This window comes from Lactuca sativa, chromosome 7 (genome assembly GCF_002870075.4).
Source record: "Lactuca sativa cultivar Salinas chromosome 7, Lsat_Salinas_v11, whole genome shotgun sequence".
In the NCBI taxonomy this organism is placed as follows: domain Eukaryota; kingdom Viridiplantae; phylum Streptophyta; class Magnoliopsida; order Asterales; family Asteraceae; genus Lactuca; species Lactuca sativa.
In genome coordinates this window covers 116,415,033-116,431,886 of record NC_056629.2, presented here as the reverse complement: position 1 = coordinate 116,431,886, position 16,854 = coordinate 116,415,033, and the positions used below count along the sequence as shown (strand labels likewise).

The 16,854-nt window shown below is 33.0% G+C and overlaps 1 protein-coding gene across 1 annotated transcript; it reads left to right on the top strand.

The window, feature by feature from the left end:
• The first annotated feature begins 12,600 nt into the window (after nt 1-12,600).
• LOC111881551 (myb family transcription factor IPN2) lies at nt 12,601-15,394 on the top strand. The gene is made up of 7 exons (XM_023877946.3): nt 12,601-13,049; nt 13,201-13,277; nt 13,434-13,500; nt 13,605-13,674; nt 14,090-14,132; nt 14,309-14,684; nt 14,869-15,394. Exons 1-7 carry the CDS (start codon nt 12,797-12,799, stop codon nt 15,267-15,269), a joined length of 1,287 nt encoding a protein of 428 aa, XP_023733714.1. The 5' UTR covers nt 12,601-12,796; the 3' UTR covers nt 15,270-15,394.
• Nucleotides 15,395-16,854: the final 1,460 nt, after the last annotated feature.

Sequence of the window (16,854 nt, the reverse complement as noted above, 5' to 3'; positions counted from 1 at the left end):
TCCCGTTATCATTTTGGGCTTAGTTAACTAAAATTATATATTTATTTTCATTCAATGAGGGTCCAAATCATCTAGGAACTCATGAATTTAGCCCAAAACATTTATTTCTTAAGTTTTAGAAATATCCTCGTCGGGTGACGAAAACTCAATCGGGTGCGACCCAAAGCATCGTTTAAAGCCGGTATCGGGTAGAATTCCTCCGTGTCCAAGTTTTAGGGACTATATAAACATGTTTTAGCACTCATTTGAAGCTTTTTCCTTCTCTCTCTACTCTCTCTCTAACCTCTCTCCTAAATCCAAAGATTAAGTGTCCAAAACTCAAATTTAAGGCTTCAAATCCTTAAGGTACCTTCCTAGCCTTAATCTATAGCATGTTTAGCTTCCAAATTAGACACTTAATCATAAAATTGGACATTATATGTGAGTTTACGGCCCAGGAGGCTGCCTAGGCCGTAAACACCATTTTGAAGAGTTTTTAGCCCTTAAACTCCTTCCTAGACTCATTTGGACTTTAGATATGGCTAAGGGACTTCAAGATATGGACTTAGAACACTTAAATCTATGATTTTGTGGACTTTGAAGGAGTTTACGGCCAAGGCATAAGCTTGGGCCGTAAACTCATGAAAATGGTGTTTTTCATGTCTTTAAACCCTTCCAAATCACCCCTACAGCTTAGATATGAATTATAGGACTTTGATTCTTGCAATTGGACACTTGAAACATTAATTTTGAGGGACTTAGATGAGTTTACGGCCAAGGAGAGTTCTTGGGCCGTAAACTCCACAAAACTTGGCATAAATCTCATTCTAAGGTGTTAGAAAGCCATCCAACACCACCAAGAGCCTTGGAATAAATCAAGGGACCAACCAAAAATACTTTAAAGGCCTTAAACACATATTTTATGGGGTTTCTAAGAGTTTACGGCCAAGACCTGTTCTTGGGCCGTAAACTCCAAAATTTTTGGTGTTAGAATGCAAACTACACACCCCTAAGGCCCTTAGATGAATTTTAGAAGTCCTTTCATGCATGTTCTAGACCTTGAAACACCTTGGAACACCACACACAAGAGTTTACGGCCATGAAGGGGGTTTCATGGGCCGTAAACTCCACAAATCCCCCAAAAATCCCATGCAAACTCATGTTAGGCCTTGGATTAATTTTACCAATCACATGTGATTTGTTCTAGCACCATTTAGCACCATTTCCTTGAGTAATTAGGAGTTTACGGCCGTAAACTCATGTATGTGTGTGTTTTGTGGTTGTAAACTCATTTAAAAGTTTACTCATGGGGAGTAAACTCAAGTCCCAAGCCCCTAGTGTCATTTCCCATCCCTAAACGCCACCCGGGTCCCCCCAAACACTCGTATCGGAGTGTTTTCACGACTAGAAACAATTGTCCCTATCCAACAATCAATCTAAGTCCTAATTAGATACAAATGTGTATCTTTACATTATAATTAGGAATCTCGTGTATTTGCAAGCCCCGGATCAACTCTTAGCATTCGAATCGTCATACTTCTCGTCCGGTGAGTTCATACCCCTACGCCTTTTTCACTGTTTTTAACTGTTTTTAGGGGGGGAATACAAGCAAACCAAAACTGTTTTCAAATCATAACATTTATGTGTTTCAAATAATATCTGGCAAATATATAAACTCTTTTACTCCTTATGTATTATGTTGAGCATAAGGAATGATTTATCAATTTCAACTAAATGGATTTTAGTTAAGAAAATAATCAAACTAATCAAATTATTATGGGAATAATTTGGGGTTCTATGTTTCTCTTTATATCATGTATTGATATCTGTATTAAGTTATTAGATAAACTATGTCTGATTCAGTTTATCTCCGTATCATTCGAATGTTTTTGCCAGATAATTTCATTGTATGTATCTATTTTTCACTGTAACATGTCTTAAAGTCTATGTATGTTTGTAATCGTATGAGAATCTTGTGAATAGTTAAATACTAGTTTGTGAGATAGTCACTACCCTTTATGGATGATCAAGTAAATCCTCTCCGGAAGTGTAACCAGAGTCTCCTGGAGGGAGAGCGAAGAGTTTGTGAATAGATCTATTCGGGACTGACAATCCCACACCTTAACTGCTAGCTACAGTTAGGCGGGCACGCCTGGGGTCACAAATTCTGGATATCATTCGACGTCTGACTAACGTCAAGGAGGTCTCGTTGTCATATCAGCATGGTTACCCGACTCACAATACGTATTAATATAACTTATTCACAGCTAGGGTTTGTTTAGAATTTATATCTTGTTCGGGATGGTAATCCCATGGTCTTGTATCTATATCTCATTCGGGATGGTATTCCCATGGTTTTATGTCTATATCTCGTTCGGGATGATAATCCCATGATCTTGTGTCTATATTTCGTTCGGGATGGCAATCCCATGGTTTTGAAACTAAATCTTATACGGGATGATAATCCCATGATTTTATCAATCTATCATATATCTAGTTTCGGGATAGTGATCCCATGGTCTATCGAACTATCTTATAGCTACTTTCGGGATAGTAATCCCATGGTTTTTATCGAATTATCTTATAACTGGTTCGGGATGTAGTCCCAAGGTTTTCAAAATGCATTCTATTTACAGTTCATCTAAATTATAGTTTTGTTTATTAAACTATACTATGGGTTATTCAATCAATCTTACAATTAGGAAAATATGGGATTTTCCTGGGGTTAACTTATATCTGTAACATAACTGTAATGAAAGATAACTTAACTACTTTACATAAGAAAATATGGGATTTTCCTTGGATATCAAATCTTTTCAGAATACTAAAGGAAACCGATACATTTTCACAAAACAAAACCGCTTATGAACTCACCAGCTTTATGCTGATTTTCAAACTGCTTGTATTCTCAGGTCCAAGTTAGACAGGTACCCGGCGATATCTTTTGGTGAAGACGGAGTGCTCCGAGGACTCGTCTCTTTTTTGTTCATATGATATATGTATAACTTTTGTACAATTTACTTTTGAACCAAATGTAAACTTTCACATATATGTAATGTAATGGTTGTTTACTGTGATTACTATGTACATTGGATTTGATACACAACATGGAGTCAACCCCGGGAACGTTTCCGCCTTTGGTTTTCGGGGTGTGACACCTGATGACCCAAAACCCTAACTTCCGAGTATTTAATGGAATAAGAGAGCTAGGGTTGCCCATCCTCAGTCTCTCTCATTCTCTAGCCTCCTTTAAACCCTAGATTCGAACTCCTTGAGACCTTTGGCCATTGTTGGTAACCTTGAAGAGCTTATATTGTGGTTTTTGGTCCACTGAAGTGGAAGAGGACTCTTTTGGTGCTTCATTTTGGCAATCTAGCTTCTACATCTTAGTCTTGTTGAGCTTTTGGACCTCAATAAGTCATACAACTCTTACCTTTTTGCCTCTTGCATGCTAGAACTAGGTTTTGAGAGCTTTCTTTGCATGGTTGGGTATCATGCATGGGATCCATAAAGTTGGCAACTTTATGGATCATTGAGACATCTTATGTATACGAGGCTTTGGATCTATGTTTTGGTGGTGGTTTTAGTCTCTAAGCATGAGTCTTGATCTTATTACCTTTCATTTCACCTAGTTATTATCTAAGTCATGAAGTGGACATGCATGACTGAAAAGCTATGAATTTTATGGTCCTTAGGGTCGATGAAGGTCCTTTGGAAGGTCCCAAAGAATGTCTTAAAAAGAGCTTCATGCTCAAAGTTGGTCAGAACAGATCTCACAACGTGAGAAATGGGAATCTCACGACGTAAGAAATGAGGTTTTTCCGATCTTAGGAATCTGGTTGGATGAGTTGTGACAGATTTGACTCACTTAGTGGGGCAAGGTCAAGTTTATTCCCAGCACGTGACCAGAGATCAAGTCATGACGTGAGGGTGAGCTGATGGTAATGTTGACCGTTGAACTTAGGAATTGACTTTTGATTAGAGTTGACTTTTTCTCAACTCTTGTTTTTGAAGGGTAGACTAAAGGTTTGCCTTGTATGAATATCTAGGTGTGGTGTAGCACCGGTGTAGCTGACCGTGAGAGCAACAATAGTTGATTATCGATCGAGAGGTGAGTTTCCTTCACTATACTCGCGGGTCGAAGACACCAATGTCAGCCCACCAAATTATGTTTAGAGATTGATAGTTCTCTTTGTGATAATTTCTTGTTATGCTTGTATGTGTATGTTCTCTATGAGACACTTACTGTTATGATTATATGCTAGCTGTAGGGGAGAAATAAACCCAATACCAATTGAAAGATACCGAAGGGGGTGAAATAGACCCAATATCGGTTGAAAAATATCGAAGGAGGTGAAATATACCCAATATGTTTTTGACTGTTATGTATGTATGGTATGTGGTATTTTAGGCGAGCTCACTAAGCTTTTTGTTTACGGATTTCAGTTTATGTTTTAGGTAATTCCAGCTTAAAGGGAAAGGTTACAGGTTGATCGCACCGCATCTATCCATGTTTTCCGCATTATGTGATTTTGGGATTTGTATTATGAGATTAGTCACTATGACACACTTTCGGTTGTTTTGACATAATTATTGAATGTTTGAAATGAATTAAAAGTAAAATCTTTGCTTGAAATTTTTGGATGTTACACTTTCTGACATGTTTGTTTTGTTTTCCAAATTATGTATGTTTTTTTGAAAAATAATAATTTTTCTTAGTTTTAAATGCAGATTTTTTTTAGAGAACTTGATTTTTTTTAAAAAAGTTATATATATATATATATATATATATATATATATATATATATATATATATATATATATATATATATATATATATATATATATATATATATATATGTAATTTTTTTAAAAATAGTAAAATTTTAAAATGAGTAAATTTAAAAAAAAAAAAAAAAAAAACTAGATTATTTATTAAAAAAAAAACTATGATTTTTTTTATCTGTCAAGTGCATATATGCATATTTCTTATAATATATTGTTCATAAGTAATCATAAAACATCCATTTTTATTTATAATAACATATGTATTTTATTCGATACAAAATAAAATAAAAAACAGAAAATGCTACAACGATTCAAAGTGCTATCATTTCTTCATGTCAAGATTTCTGTATTTTCTTCAATTTATCACTTTTCATATTTTTAATATTTTCCATAAAATCTTCCTAATCTATAAGAAAATTAAAACAAAATTTTGTTTAATGTAAGAGCACTCAGAAAAATACATATGTATATATCATGTAAGATTTACATGTGATTATAGTATGTAAGATTGACATGTGATTATATAATATGATATTAAGATGCGATTGTATCTTTTAAGATTTAAATATGAAACTCATAAGAAAATTTTAAAAAAATAATTAACGTAAAACACTCACAAAATGCATATGTGCATATAGACGCAATTCATATGTGATTAACTTGTGACTTACATCTGAATCATATGTAATTCATATGTGATCCACTTGTGATTTACGTGTGAATTACTTGTGATTCATATGTGAATTACATGTGATTTATATTTAAATCACATTAATTCATATGTGATTCAAATGCGATTCACTCGTAAACGTTGAAATAACACTCTTTCTCTTATATATGAATATATCATGTAACAATCACATGTGGATATCATGTAAGATTTATATGTGAATGGCATATATATTAGTATATTCACATGTGAATATATATCATATAATATTCACATATGAATATTGCATGACATATTCATATGTAAATATACAATAAGAATATTACATGACATATTTATATGTGAATATTCTTATTTATATGTGAATGTGAATATAACATGTAATATTCACAAGTAAATATAACATGTAATATTCAAAAGTGAATATAACATGTAATATTCACAAATGAATATATCATGTAATATTCACATGTGAATATAAAATTATGGTAATCATCCAATTTAGCCAAAGGAACAATATTTATAGAACTCAAGGTACCTTGGAAACAAGATATATCAATTTAGACATATATACATATAATTAAGATTCTTTGAGTTGATTAATCAAACAACTTATGTACATAAAAGAAAATTATGAGATTAACAAAAAACTAGATCGGTATTAAAGAAAAAATGAAAACTGAACATATGGTTTGAATGCTAAAAATGGATCAATTATATTAGAAAAAAAAAAGAATTAACAATTACTCTTTACTTTCAAATCGTTTTTCTCAATAATATGAAATTCAAATTGGTGAATTGTTTTATGTTTTCCAAGGGAAAGTAATGATCAATAACCTTTGAATGGAAAGCTTGACCCATTTTTTACTAAGTTGTCATCGAATTGGAATAGACTTGTAACATCTCAGAAATCACAATAAATTTTAATTTTTCAATAACAACCCATAAGCATAAAAGTTTACAAAAGCATTGTTTCAAAAGTGTTTTTTAGTAATCAAGGTATCCTAAAATCGAAACAACATAAAAACCAAAGGACGTGCATGATCACGACTTTGCCTTGCCACAATATTGGTGCCTTCGACCCATAAGTAGCGTGAGGAAAACACACATCTCAGTCTGAAATGATCGCTAAACAGGACACTGCTCTAAATATCAGCTCTATCAGTTACCTATCCAACAATTAGCGACCAATTCTCAAATACAACTCAAAATACCCAAAATACCCCTTGTGTCAAACTTGGTCAAACCCTGGTCAAAGTCAAAATCAATTCATACTCAAAAGTCCCATAAACCACTAGTCACGTCGTGACCCATAATGGTCACGTTGTGACCTAATACATCCAAAACAGTCGAGGAAATTCATCCTCACATCGTGACACCCTATACTCATGTCGTGAGAACGCTCTGACCAGAAGTTCTTAATGAAACTCCTAATATCTTTTTTCATAAGCAACCAAATCCCCCATGGTGTCTTATTCACTCCTGAACATCATAAAAAACATGGCTTTTTGGATATGTATGTCCAATACATGTCCCAAACACTAGTTAGGGCACAAAAAGGGGAAATGACACCAAATCTCATGCATGAACCATAAAACTCGACCATTTACCAGATTTAGCATCTATACTACTTAAAGGACACTAGAGATCCATAAAGTTGGCAACTTTATGGATTCTAACCTCTACATTATCTTGTACATGAAGGATAAAGCATGAAAATATAAATCTAGGCTTATAAACTTATAAAGCAATGAACTTGAAACTCAGAAAAGGTCCAGAAGGTGTGCAAATACTAGATGGTGAGACTTAAATGCGGAAACAATGGACTAGATGCTCTCTATTCTTTTCCTTGGCTAAAATCACCATAAATAATCTTCAAGATCAAATATGGATGCTAGGGTATTAAGGGGGGGGGGGGGGTGCAAAGAGGTGATGGAGGCTAAGGGTGGGCTAACTCTACCCTCACTTCCTTTAAATACAGAAATAAAACTCCCAAAATTAGGGTTTCCTCTCAGATAGGTTACATTGTGGCACCATATGCTTACGTCGTGAGCCCCAAAGATGATGTGTATATTCATTAAACTCCCCACGACGTGACATACATTCCCCACATCGTGAGTAGGGTTAAATCCTTGAAAAATCAAACTTAACAAATTCTCACATAACTAAATGTTCCAATATAAGATAAAATTAAGTAATCATGATGATGTATGGCTTCACATAGACAGGTAAAAAATAATAACATAAAACAATATATACATGGCAAAACCTATTAACAATTGGTGAATTTAAAAACTGATTGAAAATTAGTGAATTAAAAACATTATATAGTGCCAATGATTGATTGGAGTTTCAAAATACAAATTGCCAACACATATTTAGAAAAAAAAAATAATAATAAAAAGTTTACCTTAGCATTGAAACGAAAACAAGCTAATCACTATTTCTTTGCATAAATATGATTTTAATTTATTGCATGATAATTTATGTGATAAATATGATTTTAGGTTTAACTCAAGTTTTGCATAAACAGACAGCGTCCTGTTAGCAACATAAGGAAAAAAATAGCACCAAACAGAATATTTCAGAAATCAAAAAAAACTTCGATAACTTACTTTATCGGCATCTCCAATCAGATCTTCAATCCGTTCCATGAATCGAAGTGAAGGTAATCCTATCATCGAATTTCTAATCAAAAAGAAATGATTAATTCAACGATCGGTTGCTTCAACGAGTGTAGATTCAAAGAGTGGAGTGATCAATCAAAGTAGAAGGAATACAGTAAGAGTTATGGATCAAATTAACCAGATCTTCCAAATTGAGTGAATTACTCATGAATTCCACAACATGAAATCTCAATTTTCGAGACGAAGACTAGATCGGTGATGAGCAGTAGTAGTAGAAGATCGATAATGATAGTTGGAAGATTTGATTGGAGACTCGTGAATTCCACATCATGAATCTAGATCAGGAGGCAGAATCGAGAAGTCGAGGAAGAAGGTGAGGAAAGAGGTGACACCGTCTAGAGGCGATGTGACAACTGGAGGAAGGAATAAGAGATCTCAGTCACCATTATTTCTTGTGTGGATGACGGAGGCGGCTAAGGAATTTCGGGTGGTGGTGCATTTTAGGATCCGATCGAGGGTTGGTAGAGAGAGAGAGAGGGAGAGAGAGAGAGAGAAAGAGAGCAACAAAGAGAACATAATTTAGGGATGTTAGGAAATATTTCATTAATTGGTAATTAATCTTTTTTATGTCATTTTACCCTCTTGGTTCATTGATAAAAACCAAAAATGTCATTAAATTCAATCATATTTACAATAATGTTATATTCGATATAAGCTATTCAATAATTCAATCAAACATTCCACTTTTAGTTCTCGTGTTTTCAGAAAACTATTAGTTCTTAAATGATCCTTCTTTTATATATATATATATATATATATATATATATATATATATATATATATATATATATATATATATATATATCAAGGTTCTAAAAAACGTTCAACGTTAGCTAGTCGGTGGACTGGGGTCAAGGGATTAATCGGCTAGACGGAGATTTATCGGGGGATTAATCAGGGACCATTAATTGCTAATTTGTTGAATTTTAAAAGATTAAATATGACTAATATTATATCAAAGTTCGTAAATACCACTAATATGATAACAAAATAGGTTAATATGATTAATACAACACTAATCATGCCTCAAATAGTTTCCATTGAAATAAACTTCTTCAAAATGTTAAAATTTCATCGTTTTATAATGTTTCACTCATTATGTATGCAGGGATAAATCGTTAGGTTCCCTCTAATCGATCGAGTAGCGCCTAGAGATTAATCGGAGATTAATCTGCACCTAGTCGGGATTTTTACAACAGTGATATATATATATATATATATATATATATATATATATATATATATATATATATATATATATATATATATATATATATATATATATATATATATATATAGAGAGAGAGAGAGAGAGAGAGAGAGAGAGAGAGAGAGAGAGAGAGAGAGAGAGAGAGAGAGAGAGAGAGAGAGAGAGAGAGAGAGAGAGAAATTGATTATTTTATAATTGCATAAACTATTCAAGGAGTGGCGCGCAAAAGGCCGGGGTCTAGAAAAAGTTTACTATAGGGTTTTATTTTGCTCCAAATAATTCCAGCAATGCAAGATGGCAAGGCCACTTAATTTTCGGCAAGCTATGTGTGGTAATTAATTTGTATTTGCAAGATAACATGTTGAGATCCAAACAAAGATTAGAAGACAACAGAAAAAAAAACCTGATAATAATATAATAATAATAAGAAGAAGAGGAAGAAGAAGAGAAGAATGGGAATCTTCTTTTGATTGTGAAAGAAGAAAGCATTTATTCCGATGGGTTTTGAGGCATCTATTCCATCTTTCTTTTAGAATTTAGATGCTTTAGATATTTTTAACCTTACTTAGCTATTTAGGGTACCAACCTAGCATAAATCAATAATCACTTATGGTTAAATACACATAAAAACAGCAGTTGCTCCTGAGTACATCAAATTGATCGATCTAGCTTTCACTTTTTGTTGCATGGCGCCATGCATGCATGTTTTCCTTTGGAAATGGATGGGCGAAAAGGTTGGGGCATGACAAAGCATTACGTACATGTACGTATTCACAAAATCAAATCAAATTTCGGTATTAACTTGTACTGGTAATTTAATTAATTAGACCTATGGGAAAGCGCATGCATGCATGCATGGCAGCTGGACAATCTTGTATTCCACAAAAGTATAGAATTAGAAAGAAATAAAGAGAAACTTGAAATTGACGAATCCCTCTATCTCTCCATCCCCCAAGAAGGAATATTTTGTAGAAAGAGGTCCCCCTCATGACCTGCCTGCCATCACTTTAAATATGCATTCTCATGATGTCTTCGTCCTCAAAGTTAAGAGCCACATATCCTTAAAGTTACTTCCTTGCATAATATGGTGTTCTTTACTACTTTCTTTTCCATATACAACAAACTTAGTTTCCACTATTTTCTATCTACAAAATCTTCTTCTTCTCTTCTTCTTCAATCCTTATCTGCTTTTCATCTTTTTGTGTTGAATCACCTTGGAAATGGTGCACATTCAAAAATTTAAGAAAAATATATACCCCTTCAATTCCTCAGCGTACATATATTATCAAATTCAATCCCTACACTTGCTAAATAAGATGAATAGAAAATGGACAGTTATCACCAACGACATCTTCCTATATAATTAACAATTAGCGAGTTCGATCCTCCCGACCCGAAATACGTAATTAATAATTTGCTAATGTCAATGGAGGTATCTATTATAACATTAATTAATGGTGTATTTACAAAAAATTTCTTTTTTCATGCAAAATTTTAAAAGTTATCCAAACTATCATTAAAACCATCAATTTCCAATAATGGGCACTCTTCATCTCATAAAAGGAAATAAGTGAATATGGCATAAACTATATATCCCTCATCCTAAAACGACAGTTTAAAAAAAATAAAATAAACTGTAGCAATATCCCAAAAGGTGTAAAACCACAGAACATCATTTTATTCACTCCGCCTCTAACATTAAATTTCGTTCATATTAAGGGCAAATGCATACCGCTGATATGATTAAAATACTTAACCATAGCTAGGTATGTGCATTTCCAAAGTAATGTATATCTAAGTAAATTCAAATTTTATTTTTCATTTTGAATTGAAGTTGGATCCGTACTATACTACCTTCTTATATATGATTATAGAGTTTCGTTTTTATTTTATTTTAATTAATTAATTTATTTTTACTTCTGTCTAATTCTATTTCTTTAACTATATGATCATAAAAAATTAGCTGACAATAGTTACGCTAGCTTAAGGGCAAATGCATACCCCTGTTATCATTAAAATAGTTAACCTTAGGTATGTGCATATTCAAAAGTAATGTATATGTAAGTTAGGGGGCGGACGCAAGATTTAATAGTAGGGGTTGCACGGAAAGATTAGGGGTTGCACGATAGTAGAAAAAATAAAAATTTTAAAAAATTTTGAAAATTTTTCCACTGCGGCCGGAAAATTTAGGAGTTGCCAGTGCCACCCCGGAACCCCCCTAAATCCGCCATTGATGTAAGTAAATTCAAATTTTCTCTTTGGAAAAAAAAGTAAATTCAAATTTTATTTTTCATTTTGAAGTTGGAATTTAGTATTTAGTATTCTTAAGCTAGGACTTTCGTCCCTAGCAGCACTTGAACCTATGGATGTTATGGCCTAGTGACACTTTTCAGCTAATTTTTTATGGTCATATAGTTACAGAAAGAGAATTAGACAGAACTAAAAATTAACTAATTAATTAATTAATTACAGTAAAAATAAAAACTAAACTATATATATATATATATATAAACTAAACTAATTAATTAATTAATTACAATAAAAATAAAAACTAAACTATATATATATATATATATATATATATATATATATATATATATATATATATATATATATATATATATATATATATATATAGGTAAAGTGAATATACCTAACAACCTTATATAAGCTTAGGTACTTAACTCCATAATACTACATCGGTTTGTATCATATTTACATTGTAATTGCCTAAGGTTCTTAAACTTCAACCCCATAACTTGATTACTTCCAAAATCTTTGGACTTTCACCAATATCTTTCTTTTACATCACGTCTTTCTATCGAATACCACCTGATGAGCTTCATATCCTACCGCTACAAATGAAAGGATGTAGGAGAAATATAATGATGAATTTCCAAAATTTTTTTAAAGTAAATCAAGTTTAGGGATTAAGTTTAAGAAATTTGGATGATTGCAATGAAAATTTTATCCTATATATATATATATATATATATATATATATATATATATATATATATATATATATATATATATATATATATATATATATATATATATATATATATATATATAAAAGAAGGTAGTATAGTACGGATCCTATGTGAATATATACTACGTAATTAGTGGAATATATGAACTCGAACAAAGATTCTCTCTTTTTATTCTTTATTCTTTTTCCCCTCTCTTTTCTTACTTGTTACTTATGCTTAAAACCCTAGTAACAGTAATATGAAATTGAGTTTAGCTATTAGTTAAAGTTGTGAAGCTAACTAAGGTAGCTTCTTCTTGAGGCTAATTTATACAATCTAAGAATAAATTAACAGAGGCGCAAAAAAGGGTTTTCCATCTTTAAAAGACGAACCATATTCTTCTTCCCCTATTTGCACATCGCATTTGTTCATTCTGAATCTCTCTTACAGAGGTATACAAAGAACTGAGAGATTACGAAAGAGAGAAAGAATGTTCCATTCAAAGAAAGCAGCAGCCGCTTCGACTACTGCTATGAATTCACTTCACCATAATCATCATCAACATCATGAAAGGTCAAACATGTGCGGGGTTGGTGCTAATAACCATAATACTGCTGGTGCTGGTACCATACAAGGCGACTCGGGCCTTGTGCTTACCACAGATCCCAAACCACGACTCAGGTGGACAGTGGAACTCCATGAGCGCTTTGTTGATGCTGTCGCTCAGCTTGGTGGCCCTGACAGTACTAACTTCTCTTTACGTTAAATCATCATCTTTATTCTTATGTCATCCCTTGTGCGTGTACACACATATGTGTGTGTCATCTAATCGGGATGTAGTTTCCATGATTAATCATTGATTGAAATTGGTTTTATGTGTCTGTGAATTCGTAGAGGCAACGCCGAAGACAATCATGAGAGTCATGGGTGTAAAGGGTCTCACTCTTTATCATCTTAAGAGCCATCTTCAGGTAGAAAGTTAACTCCAGCATAAAATTTTCCCTTCTCTTATAAAAATATATTAAATTCTCCAGGCTCTACATAACACACACACACATAAATATGCATTTATAGTTATTAACCGGTTTCTTTTATCTTTTGTTGATTTCAATTCGTTTCTGATATAGAAATTCAGGCTAGGAAAGCAGCCTCACAAGGAATTTAATGATCACTCCATAAAAGACAGCGAAAGAGGTGAGTTATATATGTATGCATGAGTCATGAGTGTGTGATAGTTAACTACATGAATGATTTATATGTAGAATATCTGTTAATTGCTTTCATTGAATGAACGACAGCTTCGGCGTTAGAACTTCAAAGAAATAGTACCGCATCCTCTTCTGGAATGATGGGCCGAAGTATGAATGAGTAAGTATTAACGGCCTCCTAATCCTATAGATACCAATCTCTATTAAAGATTTATCCATTGTTAATAGTGTTTCCAAATTCCCTTTATACCCATGCATACCCACACATAATTTCTTAATTCTATGATAAAGAGGCTTGTGGATATATCTTACTGTCCATCATTTAGTTCATTGCCCCTCTATAGACAAACCAATTACATAGGCTTATTTTACAAGCAAATGCATCATAGTATTCACGACCAGCCACACATTCACATGTACATACATACAGTCATGATGAGAGAGAGAGAGAGAGAGAGAGAGAGAGAGAGAGAGAGAGAGAGAGAGAGAGAGAGAGAGAGAGAGAGAGTACCTACGTATGCATTTTTTTAGTGGAGGTCAATCATCTTATTTTCTGACACTACTGGTGCAACTAGGATGCAGATTGAGGTACAGAGAAGACTTCATGAACAACTGGAGGTACGTACTAGTTGATATTGCCTTACAATTTCTCTTTGCCATTACTCTTTTTTTTTTTTTTTGGCCAAACTAGTTTATCTCTAGAATTAAGCGTATATATGTGCTTACATATAATAAATGAAATTAACACATACTTGTTGGTTATGATATTTTATTCTTTGTGGTGTGGTTTCCAGGTACAACGGCATCTGCAGTTAAGAATAGAGGCGCAAGGAAAATACATGCAGACAATACTGGAGAAAGCTTGTCAAACCCTAGCTGGAGATCAAAGCATGGCTACTGCTGCAGGTTATAATAATGGTAACAAGGTGGTTGGAGGCATGGGAATGAATATGAATATGAGTATGAGTATGAATATCAGTGCAAGCAGTAGCAGTACTAGTCATCTTGATCAAGCAGCAGCAGGCCATAGAGGGGGAGTGATGCTGCTTCCAGGAGATCACGTGCCATCGGCTATCAAGGACTTTGGGTCCCTCAACTTTCCATCGTTCCAAGATCTCAACCTCTATGGCACTTCACAATCTCCATCACCGCCAGCCGTAGCAGCAGCAGGTGGTGCTCCGTCTTGTTGATCACTAATGCTATATATTCTGATATGATTAATTAAAAGAGCTTATCTTTTGTTTTGTTTTGCGGAGAATGTAGCGTGTACCATTGAATGATTAATTTATTTAGTTATCATCGTATATGTAATGTGAAGACTTAAGTTTTAATTCATGACCTGGATATAGCACAGGTACTGCTGCGGCGAGAAAGAGCCCCTTAGTCTGGTCGGATGATGAACTCCACCTCCAAGACGATCATCATCGCCAAACTGAGCATCATCATATTGGGGTACTATCTAGCAACACCTCTGAAGCAGGAGATGGGTGTGATCTTGATTCTACTATCCCCAGCCATATTTATGAAACAAAGCCTTTAACGTTAGCAAGCAGTCATAATATCGATCATCATCACCATCATCATCTTGGTTTAGGGTCGGTAGATCATCAGAAGAAAATGGATAGAACATCACCAAGAAGACCACCACTGTCATCCAATAGTTCTATGGATAACATGAGGGCCACCCTCTCTACTGCTACTAATAACAGCACTTCCAATATGTCTCCACAAGGAAGAAGCTCTTCGTTCAGCTAGCTCCTAATATAAATATGGATATATGTGTGTTATATTTATATCTTTTAAATTCAGACAGTTACATGTATAAATGCTATTTGCCCTTCATAATTTATTTCAATATATTATAGAATTAGTTGGTCCTATATATTGCCTCCTAAGTGCTCGTGTTTTTAAATAGCATAGTTTATGCCTATTTAATTAAGCTAGTGTTATCGGTTGTGAACTTGTGATCCATCAAAATGAATGAGAAGAACTTGTTGTATCTGGGTATATTATTTTGATTTTTACATTTAATTTTTAAATTGAATAGTTAAGTTTCATGTACTCTCAAAATATGGAAAATCTCCAAAAAAAATTCTTTGGAGTTTGGCTCTAATCATCATTTTTTTTTGCAATTAAGCCCTTAAAACAATACAAACTTCCAAAAAAAAAAAAAAAGACATTGTTCGACGGCTAATATAGGTTTCTAGGGATTTTGTGAAAATTTTAAGAATTTTTCTAAAAATAAACAATTACAGATGGTTTTCTCGTTAATATGATTAAAGTTGAAAATCTTTTTCTGAAAATTTTTCCTTTTATATCTACTATATTAATGAAGAAAACTCATATTTATTTATAAAAAAAAACTCAAAAATAAAAATATCATCTATATCCTTTTCAATAAGAAAACTTATTTTTATTTATTAAAAACTACAATAATGATAATTTATATATCATTTAGTTATCATATATAATGTAAGAGAACTTTGTTGATTTGTGATATGAAGCGTGTTTCTAGGCTAAATGCTACTTTCATTGTTGAATATTCAAGTCTTGTGTGTAAAGAAAAAGTGACGTAGGTGTAAAAATGACAATAGAGGTAATTTCTACTTTTTTAGAAATGACAAAATTAAGTTTAAGTTGTTCTACAACATATAACTTAAATGCCAACATGGTTAAATAGTTGCAAAGACACAAATTTTGGGAGGAACTGAAACTAGTATATAATTTAAAAGGACTTTGTTGATTTGTTGTATGAAGCGTGTTTCTATGCCACATGTTACATTCATTGTTGAATATTCAGGTCTTGGGTATAAAAAATGATTTAGGGGTCATTTGATAGTTGTTGAATGAGTTACGTCTTACTGAGTAGAACTTCTAACCGAGTCTACATCTGACTGAAACCACGTTGTTTGATTAAGTCTCTGACTTACTTTGATGATTGATGAAAAAATAACCATATTACCCATTAATGGAAAACTTTATATAGCGCAAAAAATAACAATGAATTTTATTCTTGATTCCAGAAAAGACAATGCACTTTGATCCAACAAACAAATAAATCAATTCAAGCAACATGAATATTGTAGCTAACATAAGAATAATAGCAGTAAATTAAATCAAATATACAAACATATAAGACATCATCTTTGATTTGGTGATGTTTTTCTTTGTGTTTTCCATATTAGAATTCTCCACCAATATATCGGTCATATCAATAGTCATTTTCAATCCGAAATATCTCCCTCTCCTGATCATCTTCCATGATCCTTAGGAAAATAAACTATAAAAAGATTCAAACTTGTTGTAAGAACACAATGTATAATGACATTGAATGATGCAA

What these genes read in the sequence shown, in the direction of transcription:
- LOC111881551 (XM_023877946.3), top strand. Translation starts at nt 12,797, where the DNA reads ATGTTCCATTCAAAGAAAGCAGCAGCCGCTTCGACTACTGCTATGAAT. An exon ending in ATCTTAAGAGCCATCTTCAG is followed by an intron (nt 13,278 to 13,433) that starts GTAGAAAGTTAA and finishes TTTCTGATATAG; the next exon opens with AAATTCAGGCTAGGAAAGCA. An exon ending in GCCAGCCGTAGCAGCAGCAG is followed by an intron (nt 14,685 to 14,868) that starts GTGGTGCTCCGT and finishes GATATAGCACAG; the next exon opens with GTACTGCTGCGGCGAGAAAG.